A 27,690-nucleotide genomic window follows, 5' to 3' on the forward strand; every position below is an offset into this window, starting at 1 on the left:
GCCTGTGCGCCGCTGTCTACGGCGCATGTGCAAATATCTCCTAAACCATATAGGTTTAGGAGATATTGCTTGGACCTACAGGTAAGCCTTAATCTAGGCTTACCTGTAGGTCAAAGTGGTTTGTAAGGGTTTACAACCACTTTAACATCCACACTGTGCATATAGGCCTCCATTGTGGCCAAAGTTTCTGTTCTGAGAGTGCGCTTATTGCATGATATCAGCACAGCAAGCAAGCTATAGCAGACAGGCCTCAATCATAATTTATGATTGGGAGCCGGCAGCATGGGCTCCTGATCATGTGTCCACTGTGACAGCCAATCACATGGTTAGGTAGTCTGTCCCACATGCTGGCATTACGGCTCAATTAAAGGGGCATCGGAAGGGTACAGAATACCCTGGGGGTGAGTACCTGTATCTATTCTGTGACAACACAGCCATATAAACCAATATAGTTTATTAAAAATTACACAATGTACAAATTTATCTCACAGGTTTTCTTTTTCAATTCTCATTGTGTTACTTACTCTTTCTTGTGAGGGCTTCCTTCCCTGCAGTTGAATATGTGATGGCCAGGGCATGGCACTGGTTCTTCAGCAATGTATTAATGGAATGGAAACCAATGAGGCTGTGTCCTTTTCCAGGCGATTCTGTACAACTTTGGAGTAAGGATGGTTCCCAGCAACCCACAACCCTTCTGTGACATTTAAATGTACAATTTCTTCTCCATCCACAGCTATCTTAAAAGCGTATCCTGCTTGGTCGTTCATGGATGAAGGACATGTTGCCATGCATTGAGTGGTGAAGGCATCTGAAAAGAATACATTTTCACTTAGTCTACCCTGTAATAATTCCAGACTTCTGGATGTAGACTACTCACACGTCTTTACAGATGGGTAGCTACAGTATACTGTATGGGTTAAGGTTATCTCTATAGCAAAATCAAGAGTCTTGGCTCTCCACCCTTCGTATATAAGGCAAATCCAGCTAAAACCTGATACATAACTCTACTACACATTTTATTTATTTCTTTTGTATTTTTTTGCACTCTAGCAGAGATAACAGTTTGAGTTTTGTTATGGAAAGCTAAACTATATAGTAAAAATTGTATTGACACCTGACTTTCACACCTATATGAACATGATGGACTTCCCATTCGCAAGCCATAGACATTAAATAATATGGAGCCCCCACCTCTTGCAGAGCAGAGTGAGAAGAGTAATGAGCTCACCGTCCTGCATTACCTTCACTGTCCACTAATATCCAATTTTATCTAAAGTTTGATTCACTTTCAATATTCTATTAAGCCCCGATGAAGGGGGCAAAGTGTGGTCCTTGCAACATCTTGGCTATTATGTTCATTATGTTTGGAATGAACACATTTTTTGAATTTCAACATTTCAGTGCGGTTCTCCAATCTTCTGCTCCAAATATTACATTTAAATACCAAGGTTTCCTGTGGGAATTCCTCGATGTATTGTAGCAGCCCACATACCACTCAGATGCCCCATTGGGACATTATCAGTATAGTTTTGACCAGGGCTTTTTTGCGCATAGAAAAGGTACAGGAACTCACCCTAGGTGACACTTGTCTCTGCCCCTAGAACCCCCCCTTTAGAGAACAGGGAACCAAGTATAATTTGGGGAGCTAGCACAAGCCATTAGAGTTTGTTATTGTAGTAAAAGCAATAATAGACCCACTACAGCAAGAATAGACCCCTCGAGCAGCAACAGACAGACCCCGTATATCCATCAAAGAGGCAGCCCCCATATATCCAGCAAGGACACAGCCCATATATTCAGCAAAGAGACATGCCCATATATTCAAAGAGACAGACCAATCTAGCAAAGAGACATCCCAAAATATTCAGCAGAGACACATCCCAATATATTTAGCAAAATAGATGGCTCAATCCAACAAAGAGACACCCTCATATAGTCAGCAAAGCGATTGCCCAATCCAGCAAAGAGACATCCCCATATACCTATCAAAGAGACTCTCCAATCCAGCAAAGAGACATCCCTATATATCTGGCAAAGAGACATCCCAATATATTCAGCAAAAAGACATATCCAATCCTGACATCCTCAATTCAGCAAAGAGACAATCCAAAAAATTCCGCAAAGGGACATCCCAATATATTCAGCAAAGAGACATTCCCAATCCTGCAAAGAGACATTCTCATCCAGCAAAGAGACAGCCCAAAATATTCAGCAAAGAGACATCCCTATATTTTCAAAGAGATATCCCAATATATTCAGCAAAAAACACCCCTCTATATATTTAGTAAAGAGACGTCCCCATATATTAAGCAAAGAGACACCCCTAATCCAGCAAAAAAACATCCCAATCCAGCAAAGAGACATCCCCAGTCCAGCAAAGAGACATCCCCAGTCCAGCAAAGAGACATCCTCACCAAGCAAAGATACATCCCAATCCAACAAAGAGACAGCCCCAATCCAGCAAAGAGACAGTACACAGCACAGACCCACATCATTAGCATTAACAGACAGCCCATCCAGCAACATAGTCAAACACAGTCAGGTCAGGCTTCACAGATCCTGCACACTCCAGAGCTCTTCCACACAGCTGAGCTGTGAATAGCACTAAAACCAACTTCCGGTCTGCAGGGAGAGGCAGAGTGCAGATGATTTCACTCCAGTCTCTCAGGCTGCAGCTGGATGCAAGTGAGCTGCATCGGCAACGCTGCACTGCTAAGCAATATAGTGCTTTACTCCCTCTTTGTCTCTGGGCTGATGGAGGTGCTGGAAGCAGTTCCGACACATTCTGCCAGAAGAAAAGCCCTGGTTTTGACAAAACCAATCACATGTACCAATAACCATCAAAGTAAGGTTCCAGCACCATCAATTTACTACCTGAAGCATTCACAGGTTAGAGGCACAGAGGTGACCAAGCTGTATTATGTAACTGAAATAAAGGAAAGTGAGGTCACCATCCTGCCTTTGCACTATAAATCTCAGTACTGGGTGGACAGCCATACATATCCTTCAGCAGGAAAAACGTTCTCATATTTGTAACGTACTTGCATGTTTCCTCTAAAAAGAAACTATATTTTACCATTTACGCAAATCTCTTACCTTTAATTTCAAGGTCCTCACTTATTTCACCTATATGTACTTGGAAATAATATAAAAAACTGCCCAGAAACATATTAAAGAACATCCAGTCTTTGTTACTCAGGTTCCCCTTTGACCAGCTCTGCTTGAATACAATAAGCCGTGAATCATTGTAGCCTGCCAGTATCTCAATGTCTTCCATCTCCAAGGAGCCCCAGAGGGTCATTATTCGATCACTGGAGTAGTAGAAGTTCTGTATCATGTTAATCCTGATATCTGAGAAGGAAGGAGGAAAATGTTTTGTACATCATATGCAGGATAGACGAGAGATTAACACAAACCATTTAATGCAGTGGTGCCACCAGTGGGTGTTTGGGCAAAACTACTAAATGCCAATACCGGGGGTCCATTATTACTGGGGACAGAGTGGGTCTATTTTTGATGTGGGGGTCTACTATTGTTGGAAACAGTGGGCTTTATTATTGCTGCTAGAGAGGCATATTACTGCTGGGGACAGTGGTCGTTTGTTAGGAAGGAAGGAGGAAAATGTTTTGTACATCATATGCAGGATAGACGAGAGATTAACACAAACCATTTAATGCAGTGGTGCCACCAGCTGGGCCTATTATTGCTGCTGGGGGTTATTATTGTGTTGGACATTATTGTGCTGGTGTACAAAAAATTAGAAACCACCCCAATCTATAACTAGCCTTTGCAGCAAGGTGCACATGGAAGGGCAATGCACATCACAGACAAAAGATTTCCCAGCACACCTACCAACTAGTCTGCAAAACAACCAAATTGGCCCGGTCTAACAGCGTATGTTAAAAACAGAAGGTTTTACACACATTCACATATATATGCGTAAGCCACAGTGCCCCCACCATGCTAAGGAACCTCTGCATATACTGTGGTATTAACTCCATAGACATTATACCCTTCTTAAGCAGGGCTTTTTTTGTGATACGGGACTGCGTTACTTTAACTGACGATTGCACGGCCGTGACACCCTGTACCCAAATAACATTTTTGTCCTTTTTTCCCCACAAATAGAGCTTTCTTGTGGTGGTGTTTGATCACCGCAGCCACCGCAGCGGTTTTTATTATTTCGCTATCAACAAAAAAAGACAGACAATTCTTTAAAAAAAACAAAAAAAAAAACAATATTTTTTACTTTTTGCTATAAAACATACCAAATAAAAAATGTAAAAAATCAAAATTTCTTCAATTTAGGCCAATATATATTCTGTGGGGTTCCCACTGACAGCTGAATAAAAAAAAAAAAAGTATTGCTGGCAATATAAAAAATCTGAGCAAAAAGCTGATATGGATTTTGCAGGAACCCCACGGCAAAAAAAAAAAAATGGCATGGGGTCCCCCCAAAACCCATTCCAGACCCTTATCCAAGAATGCAGCCTGGCAGGTCAGGAAAGGGAGTGTCAGGTCACCTTGAGGCTAGGTGACAGATGCACACTGTTGAGATCAGGAGTGCACCGCAGGGTAGTGGACCCTACGGCTGGCTGCTGCAAATGGGAGTCAAGGTGGTAAGGAAGGCAGGGCCGCTGGAACACCAAGACGGATCCCACTGGGGGTTAGAGTGTAAGATTCCATAGGGCGCGGAGTCTAAGAGCCAGCAGGTGTTCATCAGAGCCTCTAGTGGTGAGGATGGACTGGGCTGCAACTGGCTCCAGGTCGTGAGCCCCAGGGTCCCCCAGCTCACACCCACAGTAGGTAACAGGAGGATAGGGATAGTAAGGGAATAAGCCAAGGTTAGGGCCACAAGCAGACAAGGACAACAGAGTTCACGCCAAAGTTTCAGGGTCACAGGCAAATAGGGATAGTCGGGGACACGCCAAAAGGTCAGGTTCACGAGCAGACAAGAATAGTAGAGAACACGCCAAGGTCGGTAACAGAAACAATTGTAGAGCACACGGCAGGCAAGAAACAGGGAGCCAAGCACACAAAGTTTGATCAGCAGGGTTGGCCTGCAGTGCACAGGTTAAAATAGAGTTCTCTGATAGGAGCTAGGGTGGAGTCATGCCAGAGGAGGGATTATAAAAGCAGTCAGGTGAGAGTTGGCTGGTCTCTAGAGATGAACACTGGAGACAGGTAGGCTGACAGACAAACTCTTATTGCATAACTATGACAGTACCCCCCCCTCACAAGGCCTCCCTCTTCCCCGCCTGGGACCAGGTTTAGAGGGGAACTTCAAATGAAACTTCCTCAACAGACGAGGTGCAAAGACCTCGGAAGACGTGACCCACAACCTCTCCTCAGGACCAAACCCTTTCCAATGCACGAGGTACTGGAGAGTGCCTCTACAGAGTCGGGAATCCAAAATTTGGCTAACCTTGTACTCCTGATTATCCTCAGAGACCGGCGCTGTGGTAGAGAGAGGACGAGAGAACTTATGGAGAACTAAAGGCTTCAGAAGGGCAACATGGAAGGAGTTATTCTGCGTACACACGATCGGACTATACAGCGGACTTAGCCGAGCAGACCAGAGTCCGCCGGACAATTCGCCTGTTTGTGGGCTCCGGCTGACTTTTTCTTCCCAAAACTCCGGCGGACTTAGAAAGAAGTCTTGACTCAAAATTGTCCGCCATGCGCTCGCCCGTGTGCTAGTCTGCTGGACTTTTCAAATGAACGGACTTGCCCACACACGGAGTGCTTGTGTCCAGGAGTTTGAACCTACCCTGCACTGTCAATGTCATACGGTTGTCCGTGCAAACTTTAGCACATCAATATGGGTGGCATGATGATATGTTTTTATGATTGTGATGTATGTTTTAAAGTGATGGGACATTGCCACAAGGGCAATTCCAGGTAACAAGTCAGTGGCATGTTGGTCACTGCAACATTTAGAAGCAAGACTAAAATTTTTTTTATTTCTGACTTAGAATCGTGAACAATTTGATCTATATAATTTGGGTAAATATTGACCTAAAATTGTAAAATCATGTGCACTGTGTAGTCATTTTGCACTGTGGTAAATTTAATATGAAAAAGAAAACGAAAAATATTATATTATATATATTTGCTTATTCAAAAAAAAAGGGTTATCTAAAAACTGTGAGCTAAAAATCGTTAATTTAAATACTTGCTGGGTGGCTAATTATGTGGTCATTGGAGCCACACTCAATACACTTAATAAAATTGATAAAAATAATTAAAGTGAAATGTTAAAAGATTAGTGATGTAAAGAAAGCCTTTTACTGATGATTAAAGTTTAAAAATAAGGAATGGTGTTTTATAGTTTAAAGGAGCAAACTTTGACACAGGTTAAATTACATGGCTTGCGTGTGTGTGTGTGTGTGTGAGTGAACAGCTGTATTGTCACGCAAATTGAGTGAGCTGAGTGAACTGTACAAAAAAGAAAGAAAAAAAGAGAGAAGTAAAATAATTCCTAATAATGTATATTTACATGTTTGCGTGTATTAACTGTAATCTTTGTTTCCATAGAAGAAACCGTTTTTGAGGAAGTTTTCCAATATGCTGAGTATGGTGATGTATAACTGTCGACAAAGTGGAACTTATAAAAAAAAATAGTTTTTTGAGCTGCTCATTTTTAACCATGATGAATAATTTTTTTTTTTTTTTTTTTATAGTAATGGTATACCATACATAAAATCCATGTGGTAACATTTAGTTTGATGTCAAACAATTTTTGGTGTATTAGAAAAAGTGCACTGGTAAAATATCTAAGAAAGAAAATGTTAAATATCTCTAATGTTTGGTTCATTTTTAGGAGGAAAATATAATGTGTTTTGTTACTAAAATTTTGATGCTTATTCCTCAAGATTAGTTCTATGCCCTGAGTTGATTTATTTAAGGTCTTCAGAACAGAAGGAGACCACAGCCTTCAAAGACAATTCCCCAATGGAAGTATTGTTCTAAAGTGTTTCCATTTTCATATGTAAACATTTATGGGTTAGCTAAATATTGGTGCAGCCATCTGAGTCTATACTGCCCAGTTTCTTGTTCCTATTTACAGTATGAAGTGCTAAATCTTTTTTGTTGTGTTATGACGTATATGCGTTTTGAAATTTAACGAGTTTCAATGTCCCAGATCACAGGTATCAAACACAAGGCCCATGGGCCCGAATCCGGCCCTCCAGGCCATTTCATGTGGCCCTCACACCTCTCCTGCAGCTGCAGGAGAGCTCCAGCCCTCCTCTGGTCCTCCTCCAGGCCCCTACTTTCTGCTTTTCAAGCAATGCATCCAGCTTCTTCCCAGTAGCAGCATAAGGAACGGGGGTGCACTGTGATGTTAGGGAGCATAGGGGACTTGACTTCTGATGGTGGGGTGGCTCTTGACATCTAATGTAAGGGGAGGGGAATGGGCTGGACATCTAATCTTGCAGCTACGGTCGGCCCTTTCGAGGACAACCATAATGCTGATGCAACCCATGATGAAAATTAGTTTGACACCCCTGCGCTAGATAATGAAGTATCTCTTGTCTTAGACTACGTTTCCACTATAGTGACCCCCAAAGTCACGTGAGTCAGAGTCTGAGTATGACTTTGTGTCTCTAGATCAGAGTTGCATCAAGGTAGTGCAAGAACCTTTTCAAAGTCGCTGCAACTTTAAGTCACAATAGTGGGAACTGAGCCTTATATAGTTTTTGTATATTATTTTATGATGAAAAGTTTTATTAAGATTGAATTGAACAATTGCTGTTCTAGTTCAAACACCTATGATGAAAAAAAAAAAAAAAAAGTAATGAATGTATTACTACATGTATGTCAGTGCTACATTGTGTTAAGATTACTTGGGTATTATTAAGATGTGAAATTAGACATGTCACAGATCTTCAGCTTTTCTACAGATCTGTCTCCTCTATCCCCAAAGATCAGCAGGTATAAGAGGTATAGGTATGCTGGTATTACATAGTAGGTGAGGTTGAGAAAAAAAAAAAAAAGAAGGCACAAGTCCATCAAGTCCAACCCAGGGGCGGATCCAGGGGGGGGCAACGGGTCAATTGCCCCCCCCCGAAAATATCACACCGACATGATTGTAACAGTCATTTGCAGGCTGCAGCGCTGCCCGAGTCTCTCTCTCATCATCCGATCAGCGGAACAGAGAAAGACTCTAGAGATCAATTATGCGGCGCTGGGACCAGGAGGAGCCTGGAGGTGGGTGGAGCTGGGACGCTGGCATGGCAACCCTGCACTCGTTGCTAGCGCTTGGGCCGCCTGGCGTCTAGCAACGAGTGACGTCTTGGAGTCAGTCACGGAGCCGACGTGATGACGAGGCATCACGTCGTCCCCTTCCGTCCCCGTCCACCATGCAGCGGGTCCCCTCCGCCCTCTGAGCAGTGTGTGAGGGGAGGGGTGGTGGCGCGAAGGGCTTTGGATGGAGTTTGCACGCTGGAAGGAGTGCATGTCTGAAGGAAAGAGGAGAGTGGGCGTGCTGTCAGGGCTTGGTGGCAGAAAAATGGGGGCTGTGACTGAACTCTGTCACTGAGCTGCTATATAGAAGGGGGGGAAGCACCATTCAAGTGCAAATGTGTGCCAATTTGCACCACTGAGGCAGTTTTCAGGCATTCACTGCCTCCCCAGTGCGAAAGGTGACCTGGCAAGTGACAATCCACAGTGTGGCAAGTGACGTGACAAGTGACAATCCGCAAGGTTTGGCAGGGGACATGGCAAGTGACAATCCGCAAGGTGTGGCAAGTGACAATCCGCAAGGTGTGGCAGGTGACGTGGCAAGTGACAATCTGAAAGGTGCGGCAGGCGACGTCGCAAGTGACAAGCCGCATCTGGTGGCATGCGACGGTGGCAAGTGACACCATCAGGGCTCCCACTGATTCTGGATTATGGTGAGTTGAACCATTTAATTTTATATAACAATGTAATAATATAAATAATGCACTTCAATCATCCTGACACCATATCAACCATAGCGCCGTGATGATTGAAGCGACAACGCCAGCCATTTTCCCGATAAATTGCCTGCAAAAAAAAAATATTTTCTGGCAGTGCCCCTCCCGAAACTAGACTCTGGATCCGCCCCTGGTCCAACCTATGTGTGTGATGTATTACTATTGCCATTTAGTTCCAATGCTTTAACTTATAAGGTCTGCGGTTGAGATTAGACCTCCTGTTAATTGAATTAGCTACTTGCCCAGCCAGTACTGCCTTTTCAAGCTGAAGCAGATTGCCTTAGGTTTTGAATAATAATGTCCCAAGCAAGTCTGCCTTTGTGTCTCCAAGTCTATTTTAAGCTAGTTTCCTGTTCGGCGACACCATGCATCTTCACTTATAGATTCCTGTGTGGCTGTTTGCATGGCTACTAATTTCTAGCCATCTTATGTGTCTTTGTGTATCTGTCCCCAATGTCTGTGTGTCCAGGCACAAACCTGTCAGCGTGAATTTTACTCCCTACTGTTTAGTGATCCCAGCACCTCTGCAAGGGATTCTCATTTGTCCATTGGGCGTTAGCTCTAGGTATCTGCCTGCCTGGGTGAGTAAGAGGGCCGCAACCGGGGAACTGTTTGCAGCACAACCCATCTCTACCATTAAGAGCTCTGGAGAAGACAAGGCAGTTCCTTAGACTCTGCGCCTCTGCCCTTTCAAGGACCCTCACCATTGTTGCAAGTGCGGACATGCTGCATTCTCCCCAGATAGTAGACATGTGCATTCGTTTTCGTCCGAATGCATTTTCGTCCGAATTTCAGCTATTTTCGTTTTCGTTTTGACAAACGATAACGAAAGCACAAAATCCGAAAAACGAAAGATCCGACATAAATAAATGCTTTATTTTCGTTTTCATTGTTACAACAGTTCGATATAGAATAGGAGATTCGACATGACTCTGACAACAATCTGTGTCTATAGAACCTGTGGTCGAATGTGCTTAACCTTACCTCTATTAGTCCAAGATTATATAGAGAAAATATTCGACAGAGAAAAAAGATTTGACAGAGAGAAAAGATTCTGCAAGTTACTGTCCTAAAAAGTGTTTGGGGACCCGGGTCCTGCCCCAGGGGACATGTATCAATGCAAAAAAAAGTTTTAAAAACGGCCGTTTTTTCGGGAGCAGTTATTTTAATAATGATTAAAGTGAAACAATAAAAGTGTAATATTCCTTTAAATTTCGTAGGGGGGGGGGGTTGTCTATAGTATGCCTGTGAAGGGGCGCATGTTTCCCGTGCTTAGAACTGTCCCTGCACAAAGTGTCATTTATGCAGGAAAAAAAGTCCTTTAAAATCACTCGCAGCTATTATGAATTGTCGGCTCCCGTAATACAGAGAACACTCATTGAAAGTCATTGATAAAAAAATAAATAAATAAATAAAAAAAAAAGCGTGGGGGTCCCCCAAATTCAATTACCAGGCCCTTCAGGTCTGGTATGGATATTAAGGGGAACCCTGCCTCAAATTTAAGAAAAAATTTGACGTGGGGTTCCCCCTAAATATCCATAACCAGACCCTTCAGGTCTGGTATGGATATTAAGGGGAACCCCGCATCAAATTTAAAAAAAATTTGACGTGGGGTTCCCCCTAAAAATCCATAGCAGACCCTTTATCCGAGCACGCAACCTGGCAGGCCGCAGGAAAAGAGGGGGGGACGAGAGAGCGGCCCCCCCTCCCTCCTGAACCGTACCAGGCCACATGCCCTCAACATTGGGAGGATGCTTTGGGGGTCCGTGACCCCTCAAAGCACCTTGTCCCCATGTTGATGAGGACAAGGGCCTCATCCCCACAACCCTGGCCGGTGGTTGTGGAGGTCTGCGGGCGGGGGGCTTATCAGAATCTGGAAGCCCCCTTTAACAAGGGGACCCCCAGATCCCGCCCCCCCCCTGTTTGAAATGGTAAGGGGGTACAAAAGTACCCCTACCATTTCACAAAGAAAGTGTAAAAAATGGTTAAATAAAACAAACACACTTTTGAAAAATTCCTTTATTAAAAATAAAAAAATAAAAAAAAGATTCCAGCGGCGGTAATCCACTCTTGCTATCCAGCGACGGACGATCATCTCTCCAGCGATGTCTCATGTCATCCAGCGCAGCGAATCCTCCGTCCTTCTGTCTCCGTGGAGGAGACACTGCAAGGATTCCGGCGGATGACGTTTCTTATATACGGAGGGCGGGGCCACCCGTCACCTGACCCCGCCCCCCTCTGACGCAAGGGGAAACCCGGGGTTCCCTGTGACGTAGGGGTGACCCGCACCCCTCTGATGTAACACAGGCAGGTTTCCGTTAATCAGAGGGGGGCGGGGTCACCCATACGTCACGGGGAACCCCGGGTTTCACCTTGCGTCAGAGGGGGGCGGGGTCAGGTGGCGGGTGGCCCCGCCCTCCGTATATAAGAAACGTCATCCGCCGGAATGCCTGCAGTGTCTCCGTGGAGGAGACAGAAGAAGGATGCTGCGCTGCGCTGGATGACATTAGACATCGCTGGAGAGATGACCGTCCGTCGCTGGATAGCAAGAGTGGATTACCGCCGCTGGAATCTTTTTTTTATTTTTAATAAAGGAATTTTTAAAAAGTGTGTTTGTTTTATTTAAACATTTTTTACACTTTCTTTGTGAAATGGTAGGGGTACTTTTGTACCCCCTTACCATTTCAAACAGGGGGGGGGCGGGATCTGGGGGTCCCCTTGTTAAAGGGGGCTTCCAGATTCTGATAAGCCCCCCGCCCGCAGACCTCCACAACCACCGGCCAGGGTTGTGGGGATGAGGCCCTTGTCCTCATCAACATGGGGACAAGGTGCTTTGAGGGGTCACGGACCCCCAAAGCATCCTCCCAATGTTGAGGGCATGTGGCCTGGTACGGTTCAGGAGGGAGGGGGGCCGCTCTCTCGTCCCCCCCTCTTTTCCTGCGGCCTGCCAGGTTGCATGCTCGGATAAAGGGTCTGCTATGGATTTTTAGGGGGAACCCCACGTCAATTTTTTTTTTTATTTGACGCGGGGTTCCCCTTAATATCCATACCAGACCTGAAGGGTCTGGTTATGGATATTTAGGGGGAACCCCACGTCAAATTTTTTCTTAAATTTGAGGCAGGGTTCTCCTTAATATCCATACCAGACCTGAAGGGCCTGGTAATTGAATTTTAAATGTATTTATTTATTTATCAATGACTTTCAATGAGTGTTCTCTGTATTACGGGAGCCGACAATTCATTATAGCTGCGAGTGATTTTAAAGGACTTTTTTTCCTGCATAAATGACACTTTGTGCAGGGACAATTCTAAGCACGGGAAACATGCGCCCCTTCACAGGCATACTATAGACAACCCCCCCCTACGAAATTTAAAGGAATATTACACTTTTATTGTTTCACTTTAATCATTATTAAAATCACTGCTCCCGAAAAAACGGCCGTTTTTAAAACTTTTTTTTGCATTGATACATGTCCCCTGGGGCAGGACCCGGGTCCCCAAACACTTTTTAGGACAGTAACTTGCAAATTAGCCTTTAAAATTAGCACTTTAGATTTTGAACGTTGGAGTCCCATAGACTTTAATAGAGTTCTAAAGTATGCTATATAGTTAGCTCCGTCTAATCTTCTTTATACATTCGACAGACACCATAAGCCTTCCAAGACAGATTCGACCGTAATTCATGTGGATTTTCGGACGAATGCAATTTTTGAACGAAAAACAAAATAAATAAAAACGAATTTCGGGAGTAACTAAATAAATTAAGTTTTCAGACGAAAACGAAATTCCGAAACGAAATATTTTACTCTGCACATGTCTACCAGATAGTACCATTAGGTACCCTTCCTGCCTTAGAATCCTTGTACACATCAACTGTATCTTGTGTACCTGACTTCATGTGAACCCCGAACCCCAGTACTGCACTATACCCCTGTCATTCTTGCAAATCCTGTATTCTGTGCTCTCTTGTCTATGTCCCTGTAGGATCACTGATCCAAGATATATATGATAGCCCCCCCCCCCCCTTCTGAGAAGCCTATTGTTCATGATAAATGTTTAATTGAATTCAGGATAGTCTAGACCGTTTAGTTTAAATGACAGTTGAATAATATTTTATACTGAATAAGAATGGGTTCTCCTTGTATTAAGACGTTTTTCTTTTCTTATAGATCGTATGGCCTCTAGAACATATATTTACTTCAGCAGTAGTGATGGCCGAACGGTTCGCCCGGCGGTCGTTTCGCGGCGAATTTCCGACTTTCGCCGTCCGCGGGTTCGAACGCCTTTTTCCGTCGTTCGCCCCGGCGGACTTACGTGTTTAATGTATACAAGAACTTTAACCTTTCGTGACACGTTTATCATGTGTTACAGGACAACCAATTGAGACATGACAGCTCATGGACACTTGGACATTCCCCCTAACCTATAAATACACCCGATCCGGTGGCCATTTTACATTCTTTCTTCTGTCACTGTAGGGAAAGGATCCTGTGTGGAGTAGGGACAGAGAAAACGCTAGCTATTTGGTACACAAAAGTTCTTTTCAGGACTGGTATAGGTGTTAGGTCAGCAGCCTGAGTTTCTTTTGTCAGTTTAGATAAAGGGACAGAGCGCTGTATGCTGCTATTTTAGGGACAGCTCAGCCAGATTAGTCTTTCTTCATCATCATCATCATCATCATCATTAGCTGTTACTATCAGGTCCACAAAAGAGCTGTTCCAGCTAATCGTTCCAGCCTACTCTTTTTTGCCAATTTGTATAGGGACAGGCAGGAAGCAGTGTGTCAGGCAGTGAGGATAATTTTAAAGACTTGCTGTTACTATTAGTTCCACAAAGGTTCTTTTCAGGACTGGTATCAGTGGTACGGTAATAGGCTTGTACACGTATAATATTCTTTCTTCCAAATATAGAAAGAATATTATACTTGACTGCTGCCCTTCTGCTGCAGTCTGCTAATCATTCACAACTCACTTGTTCCACAAAGCTCTTTATCAGGACTGGTAACTTGGTCTGTCTAGGGTGCTACGGTACATAGGCTTGGGTGCGGTACAGTCTGCTGTTCTGTAAGGACCGCTATCGGTCCACAATACATAGGGTTGCCGTGCACTACTGCTGACCGCTGCCCTATACTGCAGCAGTCCTTCATTGGTATAGGGACTGACGTACAGTCTGCTAATCACTAACACACAACCTGCTTGGTCCACAAAAGTTCTTATAAGGACTGGTAACTTGGTATAGGGTGCTACGGTACATAGGCCTGAGTGCGTTACAGTCTGCTGTTCTGTAAGGACCGCTATCGGTCCACAATACATAGGGTTGCCGTGCACTACTGCTGACCGCTGCCCTATACTGCAGCAGTCCTTCAGCGGTATAGGGACTGACGCACAGTCTGCTAAACACTAACACACAACCTGCTTGGTCCACAAAAGTTTTTATAAGGACTGGTAACTTGGTATAGGGTGCTACGGTACATAGGCCTGAGTGCAGTACAGTCTGCTGTTCTGTAAGGACCGCTATCGGTCCACAATACATAGGGTTGCCGTGCACTACTGCTGACCGCTGCCCTATACTGCAGCAGTCCTTCATTGGTATAGGGACTGACGTACAGTCTGCTAATCACTAACACACAACCTGCTTGGTCCACAAAAGTTCTTATAAGGACTGGTAACTTGGTATAGGGTGCTACGGTACATAGGCCTGAGTGCGTTACAGTCTGCTGTTCTGTAAGGACCGCTATCGGTCCACAATACATAGGGTTGACGTGCACCACTGCTGACCGCTGCCCTATACTGCAGCAGTCCTTCAGCGGTATAGGGACTGACGTACAGTCTGCTAAACACTAATACACAACCTGCTTGGTCCACAAAAGTTCTTATAAGGACTGGTAACTTGGTATAGGGTGCTACGGTACATAGGCTTGAGTGCGGTACAGTCTGCTGTTCTGTAAGGACCGCTATCGGTCCACAATAGATAGGGTTGACGTGCACCACTGCTGACCGCTGCCCTATACTGCAGCAGTCCTTCAGCGGTATAGGGACTGACGCACAGTCTGCTAAACACTAACACACAACCTGCTTGGTCCACAAAAGTTTTTATAAGGACTGGTAACTTGGTATAGGGTGCTACGGTACATAGGCCTGAGTGCGTTACAGTCTGCTGTTCTGTAAGGACCGCTATCGGTCCACAATACATAGGGTTGCCGTGCACTACTGCTGACCGCTGCCCTATACTGCAGCAGTCCTTCATTGGTATAGGGACTGACGTACAGTCTGCTAATCACTAACACACAACCTGCTTGGTCCACAAAAGTTCTTATAAGGACTGGTAACTTGGTATAGGGTGCTACGGTACATAGGCCTGAGTGCGTTACAGTCTGCTGTTCTGTAAGGACCGCTATCGGTCCACAATACATAGGGTTGACGTGCACCACTGCTGACCGCTGCCCTATACTGCAGCAGTCCTTCAGCGGTATAGGGACTGACGTACAGTCTGCTAAACACTAATACACAACCTGCTTGGTCCACAAAAGTTCTTATAAGGACTGGTAACTTGGTATAGGGTGCTACGGTACATAGGCTTGAGTGCGGTACAGTCTGCTGTTCTGTAAGGACCGCTATCGGTCCACAATACATAGGGTTGCCGTGCACTACTGCTGACCGCTGCCCTATACTGCAGCAGTCCTTCATTGGTATAGGGACTGACGTACAGTCTGCTAATCACTAACACACAACCTGCTTGTTCCACAAAAGTTCTTATAAGGACTGGTAACTTGGTATAGGGTGCTACGGTACATAGGCTTGAGTGCGGTACAGTCTGCTGTTCTGTAAGGACCGCTATCGGTCCACAATAGATAGGGTTGACGTGCACCACTGCTGACCGCTGCCCTATACTGCAGCAGTCCTTCAGCGGTATAGGGACTGACGTACAGTCTGCTAAACACTAATACACAACCTGCTTGGTCCACAAAAGTTCTTATAAGGACTGGTAACTTGGTATAGGGTGCTACGGTACATAGGCTTGAGTGCGGTACAGTCTGCTGTTCTGTAAGGACCGCTATCGGTCCACAATAGATAGGGTTGACGTGCACCACTGCTGACCGCTGCCCTATACTGCAGCAGTCCTTCAGCGGTATAGGGACTGACGTACAGTCTGCTAAACACTAATACACAACCTGCTTGGTCCACAAAAGTTCTTATAAGGACTGGTAACTTGGTATAGGGTGCTACGGTACATAGGCTTGAGTGCGGTACAGTCTGCTGTTCTGTAAGGACCGCTATAGGTCCACAATAGATAGGGTTGACGTGCACCACTGCTGACCGCTCACCTATACTGCAGCAGTCCTTCAGCGGTATAGGGACTAAGAGTTTTGTCACAGGGTCATTTAAAAAATGACATGCAGAGGAAGAGGCAGGCCCTTCCGCAGGGGTGGTAGGGGTAGGGCAGGAGCAACAGGCTTGAGCCAAAGTGGGAAGTTGCAGAAGGTGCGTTCAATTACTTTAAAGGATGCACCAGACTTGGTTGAGTGGCTCGCTCAGCCTTACTCTTCTGCACCCTCCTCATCCTCTCGATCTGCACCCTCTTCTTCACTCTCTGCTATGTGCACCCCCAAAGACACTACCACCAACAACACGACCACCACCACCACCACCACATACCTTCCGCTTGAGTCACTGGAATTATTTTCCGATCCATATCAAGAGGACATTTCTGATGCGCAGCCACTCTTGGTATTGGATCAGGAAGAGGAGGTAGCAACAAGCGCTACTCAGCAGTCTGACGCCAGTACCCAGATCAGCCCAAGGAGGAGGTTGGTCCCCGGTGTTGCTGCCTACTCTACTTATAGCGGTGGGGAAGGTGACGTTGATGATGACGTGTCTAGTGATGTCACGTGGGTGCCCACAAGAGAGGAAGAGGAGGGGAGTTCAGAGGGAGATATGGACCAGCAGATAGGGAGGAGAAGCAGCAATGACTTACATTGCACAGCAGGGACAAAGCAGACTGCAAATGTATCAGGAGCGAGTCATCGACCATGTACGGTCACATCTGGCGCTCCCAGGACACCGGCACATGGCTCCGCAGTGTGGGCTTTTTTTAACGTGTCCGCTGCTGACAATAGCGTTGCCATCTGCAATCTTTGCAGTCAACGCGTTAGTCGCGGTAAGCCCAATACTCACCTAGGGACGACCGCCTTAAGAAGGCACATGAGCAGCCATCACCGAGCCCAGTGGGAGCAACGGAACACACAAAGCCACACTGCAGGCTCTCACCGTCCAGCCTCGTCTTCTACTTCTCCTTCTCCTCTCTCCTCACAATTGTCCTCCACTCCACCTTCCATCACGCCAAGCTCACATTTTTCTGCAAAAAGGCAGGCTTCCGTGGGCCTAATGTTTGAGCGTAAAAAAATGATGACGCCGGATAACCCTCTTGCCCAACGGTTGGCGGCTGGCTTGTCAGAACTCATAGCCCGCCAACTACTGCCATATAAACTGGTGGACTCGGAGGCCTTTCGCAAATTTGTGGCCATTGGAACACCACAATGGAAGGTCCCAGGAAGGAAGTATTTCTCAGAGAAGGGCATCCCAGAGCTATATGGCCATGTTCAGCGGCAAGTGAATGTATCTCTGGCACACAGTGTCGGTGCCAAGATACATCTGACCACAGACACGTGGTCTAGCAAACACGGGCAGGGAAGGTATATCAGTTTTACTGCCCACTGGGTGAACCTTCTGACGGCCGTCAAGCATGTAACCCGTGGCACCCGTGTAGATTTGGTTTTACCGCCACGGATTGCATGCAGGCCTGACTCTTCTTCTCCTCCTCCTACTCCATCCTCCTCCCTCTCCTCCTCAGCTGCCTCCTCCTTTTCCGCTGCTAGCGTCTCTTCCACTGCACCGCCCAAGCTCCCCAGAACCTATTCCACATGCCAGGTGAGACGTTGCCATGCCGTGCTGCGTCTGTTGTGCCTGGAAGCAAAGAGCCACACTGGCCCGGCACTCCTTTCAGCTTTGCGTTCACAGGCAGATGAGTGGCTAACACCGCTCAATTTGACAGTTGGTAAAGTGGTGTGTGACAACGGTGCCAATCTGCTTAGCGCATTGAAACAGGGCAAAATCACGCACGTGCCGTGCATGGCACACGTCTTAAACTTGGTCGTGCAGCGATTCCTTGTCAAATACCCTGGGGTCCAGGACATCTTGCGGCAGGCAAGGAAAATCTCGGCCCATTTCAGAAGATCTTACACGGCCATGGCTCGCCTTGCTGACATTCAGCGGCGACACCATCTGCCGGTCAGACGTCTTATTTGCGATTGCCCGACGCGATGGAACTCAACCTTCTATATGCTTGATAGGCTGCTCCAGCAGAAACGTGCAGTTAACGTCTACCTGTATGAACTCTGCGAAAGAAACGGTTCTGGGGAGCTGGGTTTTTTTTCACCGCGCCAGTGGCTGCTCATGCGCGACACATGCAGACTTCTGCGGCCATTTGAGGAGATCACCAAACTGGTCAGTCGCAGCCATGGCGCCATCAGTGACATGGTACCTTATGCCTTCTTTCTGGAGCGTGCATTGCGTCGTGTCATTGATCAGGCTGTGGAGGAGCAGGAGCGGGAAGATGAGGAAGTCGCAATGCTGGATGAATTCCCAGGGGGGGCTACTCTATCTGAGACAAGTCAACAACAGGAGTCTGATGAGGAGTCAGAGGAGGATGGTGCCGGGGCGGATGAGCAGGAGCAAGAAGAGCATGCTTTAAACCTTTCTGGGATCCCTGTTGTGCGAGGATGGGGAGAGGAGAATGAAGAGGACGACATTATCCTGGATGATGAGCAGGAGCCAGGCCACCACACCGCTTCCACTTTAGTGCAAATGGGGGCCTTCATGCTCCAGTGTTTTAATAGGGACCCCCGTATAAAAAGCATGAGGGTCAAGGACCAGTACTGGGTGGCAACGTACTTAGACCCCCGGTACAAACACAAAATGGCGGAAATGTTACCGCCGTCGCAGAGGGCTGTCAGAATGCAGCACTTCCAGGCCTTGCTTCGAGAAATGCTGCATTCTGCTTTTGCGTGCGCTGGCAGAGGAGCAATTCCCACTCCCAGAGAAGGATTTGCGGGTACCAATCCAACAGCGCCTGCAAGAAGAGGCCGGTTTGAAGATGTGTTGGTGACTTCGGATATGAGGTCATTCTTTCAGCCGACCCATCGACAGGTGTCATCCGGATCCAGCATCAGGGAACGCCTAGACCGTCAGGTGTCCGACTACATTGGGTTAACGGCCGATGTGGACGCTCTGAGGAGTGATGAACCCCTAGACTACTGGGTGGGCAGGCTTGACCTCTGGCCAGAGCTTGCCCAATTTGCAATCGAACTGTTGGCTTGCCCCTCATCCAGTGTCCTGTCCGAAAGGACGTTCAGCGCAGCAGGGGGGATTGTGACCGATAAGCGTACTCGCCTAGCTCACCACAGTGTTAACTACCTCACATTTCTAAAAATGAATGAGGCATGGATCTCGGAGGAATTCAACACATGTGATCAGTAGACCATGTATATGTCTATAAACAATTTTTGGAATCAAGCACACAGACCTTCTTAATTCATTTGGCTCACTTCCCTGACCCAAAAAAGCACACCGTACTATATGCCCCTACCCTCCTCTTTGAAGAGGTTGAGCGGTGTCATATTTCTACTGGGGCTGCTTATTATGAGGGGTTCCCACCATCCCTGTGCTGTGCTGACTTCCTCCTGGGTGTTCTTATTATGAGGGGCTCCCACCATCCCTGTGCTGTGCTGACTTCCTCCTGGGGGTTCTTATTATGAGGGGATCACACCATCCCTGTGCTGTGCTGACTTCCTCCTGGGGCTGCTTACGGTGCTGCTGTCAGCGCTGTATGTCACGGAGCTGCTGTCAGCGCTGTATGTCACGGAGCTGCTGTCAGCGCTGTATGTCACGGAGCTGCTGTCAGCGCTGTATGTCACGGAGCTGCTGTCAGCGCTGTATGTCACGGAGCTGCTGTCAGCGCTGTATGTCACGGAGCTGCTGTCAGCGCTGTATGTCACGGAGCTGCTGTCAGCGCTGTATGTCACGGAGCTGCTGTCAGCGCTGTATGTCACGGAGCTGCTGTCAGCGCTGTATGTCACGGAGCTGCTGTCAGCGCTGTATGTCACGGAGCTGCTGTCAGCGCTGTATGTCACGGAGCTGCTGTCAGCGCTGTATGTCACGGAGCTGCTGTCAGCGCTGTATGTCACGGAGCTGCTGTCAGCGCTGTATGTCACGGTGCTGCTGTCAGCGCTGTATGTCACGGAGCTGCTGTCAGCGCTGTATGTCACGGAGCTGCTGTCAGCGCTGTATGTCACGGAGCTGCTGTCAGCGCTGTATGTCACGGAGCTGCTGTCAGCGCTGTATGTCACGGAGCTGCTGTCAGCGCTGTATGTCACGGAGCTGCTGTCAGCGCTGTATGTCACGGAGCTGCTGTCAGCGCTGTATGTCACGGAGCTGCTGTCAGCGCTGTATGTCACGGAGCTGCTGTCAGCGCTGTATGTCACGGAGCTGCTGTCAGCGCTGTATGTCACGGAGCTGCTGTCAGCGCTGTATGTCACGGAGCTGCTGTCAGCGCTGTATGTCACGGAGCTGCTGTCAGCGCTGTATGTCACGGAGCTGCTGTCAGCGCTGTATGTCACGGTGCTGCTGTCAGCGCTGTATGTCACGGAGCTGCTGTCAGCGCTGTATGTCACGGAGCTGCTGTCAGCGCTGTATGTCACGGAGCTGCTGTCAGCGCTGTATGTCACGGAGCTGCTGTCAGCGCTGTATGTCACGGAGCTGCTGTCAGCGCTGTATGTCACGGAGCTGCTGTCAGCGCTGTATGTCACGGAGCTGCTGTCAGCGCTGTATGTCACGGTGCTGCTGTCAGCGCTGTATGTCACGGAGCTGCTGTCAGCGCTGTATGTCACGGAGCTGCTGTCAGTGCTGTATGTCACGGAGCTGCTGTCAGCGCTGTATGTCACGGAGCTGCTGTCAGCGCTGTATGTCACGGAGCTGCTGTCAGCGCTGTATGTCACGGTGCTGCTGTCAGCGCTGTATGTCACGGAGCTGCTGTCAGCGCTGTATGTCACGGAGCTGCTGTCAGCGCTGTATGTCACGGAGCTGCTGTCAGCGCTGTATGTCACGGAGCTGCTGTCAGCGCTGTATGTCACGGAGCTGCTGTCAGCGCTGTATGTCACGGTGCTGCTGTCAGCGCTGTATGTCACGGAGCTGCTGTCAGCGCTGTATGTCACGGAGCTGCTGTCAGTGCTGTATGTCACGGAGCTGCTGTCAGCGCTGTATGTCACGGAGCTGCTGTCAGCGCTGTATGTCACGGAGCTGCTGTCAGCGCTGTATGTCACGGTGCTGCTGTCAGCGCTGTATGTCACGGAGCTGCTGTCAGCGCTGTATGTCACGGAGCTGCTGTCAGCGCTGTATGTCACGGAGCTGCTGTCAGCGCTGTATGTCACGGAGCTGCTGTCAGCGCTGTATGTCACGGAGCTGCTGTCAGCGCTGTATGTCACGGTGCTGATGTCAGTGCTCTGTATTACGGTGCTGCTGTCAGTGCTCTGTATCTCCTGCACCCTCTTGTTTGCCTACCCTGGTCCCTGACCTTCCCTCTCCTCCATTGCCTTCATTAGCTCCATAGTCCTGAATTGTCAGAACAATTTCCCAAATAAAAAAAAAATGCTTGTAGTTATCGATCCCAAATTCACCTCATACATGTATTATGCTATTGTCCAGGTGGTGGGACTACGTGCTACCCCCTAATAATTACCCCGTGGCCGCAAATTCGACCTAAAGGTTTGCGAAATTCGCCTCCCATTGAAGTCAATGGAGCCCGCGGCGAACGGTCGTTTTCGCGAACGTTTGTGTCCGTTCGCGTTTCGCGTTCGCGAAACGTCCCGTCGGAAGTTCGTCCATCACTATTCAGCAGTAAAAACTCAATGGCTTTATGGGCATTTTTGTTAATGATCAAATGTTGGACTAACAATCTGAGTGACGTCATCTTCAAAAATTTCCTCCCTGATTTCGTGGCTTTATGACATCAGCCACAAACAGCATTGATGGAAAAGAGTGCTTTCAAAAGCTTTGTAAATGTCTGAAGAACTTTGATACTTATCATGTCAGCTGTCTAAAAAGAAAATCAAAACTCAAAAAGATTGGCACACCTACCGGAAGTTTCTTGTCATGTGGACTGTGATAGTCCTGAAGAAAAGAAGATTATGTATGAACATGGTATGCTTTCTCAAGGTGTTGCAGTGGAGTCTTATAGACTAGCTGTCAAAGTTACAGCGGAGGAATCAACTAAAGACTTGGCGTTCATTGTTAGATCAACGTGTAATTTATTTTAGATATTTTTTGTATTTTTTATATTTTTGTTTAGCCTTGAAAAAGCAAAATGAGGTTTTTCTGCAGAAGTAAATTGCGTACATAAATTAGGAGGAATATAAACTAGAAAAATAGATATTTCAACTAAGATTAGGCAGTTAGAGAGATGCTGGAGCGATTGATAGGAATTTGTAATTGTATCTGCTTTTCTTTAAAATGCCATTTGTGCTAGGTTTTGTATGTGTTATGAGACTTCGTTTTTTCCATCTTCCCCATTATCTTGACAATTAATATTCACATTTAGTTAGGCCCTACACAGCTTTAACTGTCACCAAAAGAATCTCTACACTGAATAGTCAAGAACCCAACTGTCCACAACCAGTGTATGAATTGTTTGTTATAGTGCTGTTATCTTATGTTTTGTTAGTTATGTGGTCAATTTTTTATTTGACCAAAAGATGGGATTGATCGGGTAAATGGATTCGACATTTATTTATCAAACATTTAGTTATGATTATCAAAACATGTATTCTGTTTAAGCAGAGATACTGTTTACAAATGTTTAGTTATAGGATGTAAGCTGTTCTTGTGTTTGTGGTCAAATGCCATTCACACCTCCAGCTATGAAAAGGCATTTTCCCAGAGAACCTGGAAGTGACGTCTAGGTGTGAAGTGACAATCTGTTTTGAATGTAAATAACCAACAAATTGATTAGGCCTACAAAGAGCCTCACAAGGGACCCCCATCCCCTTTTAGAATTGTATAAATGTTTTTAGGCTCCAAGCCTCAGAGAGCAATTACTTCACCATGTGTACTGTATACGCTTGCTCCCCTGTCTATGGCTAAAACTATAGGCTTAAATATTTAATACATCTTTTTGAATGTGGTTCAGCAGTCAACATGTTATTGGAATCCCCTAAGTTCTGGGATTTCCCTATCAGCCGGGTCTATGGCTGATCAAACTGTCAGGTCACCTTGAGGCTAGGTGACAGATACACACCGTTGAGATCAGGAGTGCACCGCAGGGTAGTTGACCCTACGGCTGACTGCTGCAAATGGAAGTCAAGGTGGTAAGGAAGGCAGGGACACTGGAACACCAAGATGGATCCCACTGGGGGTTAGAGCGTAAGATTCCCTGGGGCGCAGAGTCTAAGAGCCAGCAGGTGTTCACCAGAGCCTCTAGTGGTGAGAATGGACTGGGCTGCAACTGGCGCCAGGTCGCGAACCCCAGGGTCCCCCAGCTCTCGCCCACAGTAGGCAACAGGATAGGGTTAGTAAGGGAATAAGCCAAGGTCGGGGCCACAAGCAGACAAGGACAACAGAGTTCACGCCAAAGTTTCAGAGTCACAGGCAAACAGGGATAGTCGGGGACAAGCCAAAATGTCAGGTTCACGAGCAGACAAGAATAGTAGAGAACACGCCAAGGTCGGTAACAGAAACAATTGTAGAGCACACGGTAGGCAGGAAACAGGGAGCCAAACACACAAAGGTTGATCAGCAGGGTTGGCCTGCAGTGCAAAGGTTAATATAGAGTTCTCTGATAGGAGCTAGGGTGGAGCCATGCTAGAGGAGGGATTATAAAAGCAGTCAGGTGAGAGTTGGCTGGTCTCTAGAGATGAACAAATGGAGACAGGTAGCTGACAGACAAACTCTTATTGAATAACCATGACTGGGAGGGGATGAGCGAGCATCCCCCTCCTGAACTGTACCAGGCCACATTCTCTCAACTTGGGGGGAGTGTTTTAGGGAAGGGGGGGTCTTCCCCAAAACCCTGGGAAGCAGTTGTGGAGATCTATGGGCAGGGGGCTTATTGGAATCTGGAAGCCCCCTTTTTACAAGGGGGCCCCCAGTTCCTGCCTCCCCCTGTGAATGAGTATGGGGAACATAGTATTTCTACTCATTCATCCCAAAAAAATGTGTAGTGTAAAAAAAGACAATTAAACAGTTTTTTACAAGCCCTTTATTTAAAAAATAAAAAAGGTGTCCCCCCAGTGTAGATCCATTTTGAATCATGACGTCTACGGTCACCGCCATCCAGAAAAAAAAAAAAAAGGGTCCCGCTGAAGGGTCCTGCCTTCTGACAGTTCTTAAATCATTAAGGGGCACATGCCCCTGGCTGGTGACATCACAAGGGGGCAGGGGTCACCCAGTGGCATCATTGGGTGGCCCCACCCCTTAGTTATTTAAGATCTGCCAGACAGTGGAGCTGTCAGACAGCGGGAGACTTTGGCACGAGTGGACATTTTTTTTCTTCATTTTTCAGGGTGGCGATGGTGGTGGGTGTCATGATTGACAATGGCTCTACACCAAAATCATAAAACAACTCCAGCGGTATTTTAGTAGCATTTTTTGTGGATGCCAAAAAACCTTTTGAAAAACACTGAGTACTATTTTACTGCATTTTTTAATGGGAAACACTGTTTTGTGAATGGAGCCCACTAACTTTGAAATATTAAAACACTTTTAAATGTATACATATATAGTATAGGACTACTATCTAAAAGACTAAATGGTAATGACCTGTTTATGTATTATTGTGATACTTAAAATAGAAAATTTTTATGTTTTTATAATACGATGATTCAGATGATTTCTTGTTTTATTGAAAATATGACAGGTGTTCTAATCCATCGGCACTCTATCCAAAACTAAAAGAAAAGTTTTGCCTTCAGATTGCCCTCCTGATCACCGTCATTAATACAGTGTACAGTATTATCAGTATTAGTATTAGGGATCATATGTCAAAGGGGCTTGCGTAATTCAGTGAAGCTACAAGCTATGCCATGTAGGCCCAGCCAAGACGGAAGGGTCACAGTGGAGAATTCTGACAAAACGTGATCCACTGGAGAAGAAAACTGAAACCCACTCAGTATGCTTGCCAAGAAAATCTCATGAACAGAAACAAAAGGCTAATATATATGACACCGGAAGATGATGAGTCCCCCAGACTGGAAGGTATCCAATGTGCTACTGGGGAAGAGAGGAGGGCAATTTCAAGTAGATCTAAAACGAATGAAATGGCTGGGCCAAAGCCTCAAGGACTCTTAGCTGTGGGTGGTATGAGTAAAAGGAAAGTCTGATGATGTAAAGAATACTGCATAGGAACCCGGAATGTTAGTTCAATAAATCAGGGTAAATTGGATGTAGTGAACTAAAATGGACTGAAATTAGTGAATTAAACTCATTCACTAATATATCTACTACTGTGAACAAGAATCTCTTAGAAGAAATGGTGTAGCCCCCATAGTCAACAAAAGAGTGAGCAAAGCAGAACTGGGGTGCAATCCCAAAAATTACAGGATGATCTCAGTCTGTATCCAAGGCAAACCACTCAACATCACAATAATCCAAGTTTATGCACCAACTTCTGATGCTGAATGGACATCACTGTATGGTCAATTCAGAAATCAGATTGATTATATTCTCTGCAGCCAAAGATGGAGAAGCTCTATACAGTCAGTCAAAACAAGACCTGGAGCTGACTGTGGCTCAGACCATGATCTTCTTATGGCAAAATTCAGGCTTAAATTGAAGAAAGTAGGAAACACCACTAGGCATTTCAGATATGATCTCAATCAAATCCCTTGTGAATACTCAGTGGAGGTGACCAACAGATTTAAGGGATTCGATCTGATAGACAGAGTGCCTGAGAAACTATGGAATTGAGTGTGTAACATCGTACAAGACGCAGAAATGAAAACCATACCAAAGAAGAAATGCAAGAAAGCAAAGTGCCTGTCTGATTAGGCCTTACAAATAGCTGAACAAAGAAGGAAGGCAAAAGGCAACGGAGAAAGGGGAAAATATGCCCAACTGAATTCAGACTTTCAGAGGATAGCAAGAAAAGACAAAAGGAACTTCACAAATAAGGTTGATCTGAACACTCCCCATGGTTTGAACACCCCCCCCCCCCCCCCCAGCGAGACCCAAGATCATGTCCGCAAAATGGCGAATTGATCAGAAGCCCCAGTGCCTGACAGACTTCTTCTCATTTAATGGCTGTGGAGGTAGGCAGGATGGCACAGAGGCCTATTTATGCCTGGCAGCCCCCTCAAAGAAAAAGGCCTCTAAAAAAGGCAATCACTCCCAAAATAATAGATTCCCTACTGGCCAGCACTCTTATCCCCCTACCCCATCATCCTGCAGCCCGACCAAGACAAAACTTAGGCTGGATGGCACTGGTTTGAGCTCAGCAGTGAGCCCAGCCTTAGATTCAGGGGAAGACACAAGGGAACTGCCAGAGTCAATAGAATTTTTCCCCACACAAAATCAACCTGTGCTGGACATGGTTCTAAAAGACATGCTTTTGTCCTTTCGGAGCAAAATTCAATCCGATATGGCTGTGTGTATGCACTGATTTAATAAAGACCTACAAGCAGTGGGAAACAGAGTGGATCATAGTAAGGCAAAAATGGACGAATATGCTTCCACAATGAATGATCTGGTCGATGCCCATGATGAGAGGGAAGGTGAAAATGAATGGAATAAAGCAAATCTAGCAGATATGGAGGACAGGTCCAGAAGGAATAATCTGAAAATAAGGGGGATCCCTGAATCAGTGCAACAATCTGACCTGAGCCTCCATGCAGCTACTATGTTTAAATGTCTCCTACCAAGTCTCACAGACTTAGACGTCGCTATCGACAGGATTCACTACCTGTCTAAGCCGTCTCATCTGTCAGACCAAATACCCAGAGATGTACTTCTTCATTTACATTTCTTTCATGTTAAAGAGCATCTTATGTCACCTATGAGGAAACAGGAACAAATTCCATCACAATACCAAAGCTTGCAATTTTTTTGCTGATCTGTAGCAATATAAATTACAAAAGAAGAAAAGCTTATACACTGTTTTGCACAATCACAAAATTGCATACAGATGGGGCTACCCAACCAAAATTTCCATCACCAAAAATAATCATACCTACGCAGTGACATCCCTGAAAAAGGGGATTGCTCTCCTGAAAGAATGGGATATCCTTCCTGATCCAAACAATGATAGTACCTCCACCAGCACTCCATGTCAACATGAACAGGAGTAGAAAAAGTAACGGCAAAAAATGCTAAATGTCACGCATAAAGGAGGCCGGATAGTCTATATCAACCCTTAGTCCCTAAGTAAAATGTGACAGATTCTAAACAATTTAACTTATCCTCCAGTTGTACCTAGCAGCAGCATGTTGTCCTTGGGTGATCCTCACCCACTATGCTCTTTGCACCAAGTAGGTGCCTTTTGCTGTTTTATATGTTACAATGTTCTTTTCTTTTTTTATCTCTATGTTTTATTCTCTCACTTTTTTTTTTTTTTGGATGGAGACAGCACCAAGAACACAGAGGGGTTGCTCAGCCGCTAATGGACTGCAACACGAATACCTACAATGTGT

General features: G+C 46.1%; 1 protein-coding gene across 1 annotated transcript in view; it reads right to left on the reverse strand.

Annotated features, from left to right (window-relative positions):
• Nucleotides 1–4: 4 nt before the first annotated feature.
• LOC143983802 (uncharacterized) overlaps nt 5–27,690 on the reverse strand; it is a 35,500-nt gene continuing 7,814 nt past the window's right edge. Inside the window, exons 2-3 of the mRNA XM_077483902.1 lie at nt 3,097–3,351; nt 5–808 (exon numbers count right to left, since the gene is read on the reverse strand). Of these exons, the coding sequence (XP_077340028.1) occupies nt 591–808; nt 3,097–3,351 (473 nt within the window). The 3' untranslated portion in view covers nt 5–590. The remainder of the gene's footprint in view (nt 809–3,096; nt 3,352–27,690) is intronic.

The sequence above is a fragment of the Lithobates pipiens genome, unplaced genomic scaffold, assembly GCF_037356315.1.
Source record: "Lithobates pipiens isolate NorthernLeopardFrog02 unplaced genomic scaffold, aLitPip1_a1.2 Scaffold_1, whole genome shotgun sequence".
In the NCBI taxonomy this organism is placed as follows: Eukaryota; Metazoa; Chordata; class Amphibia; order Anura; family Ranidae; genus Lithobates; species Lithobates pipiens.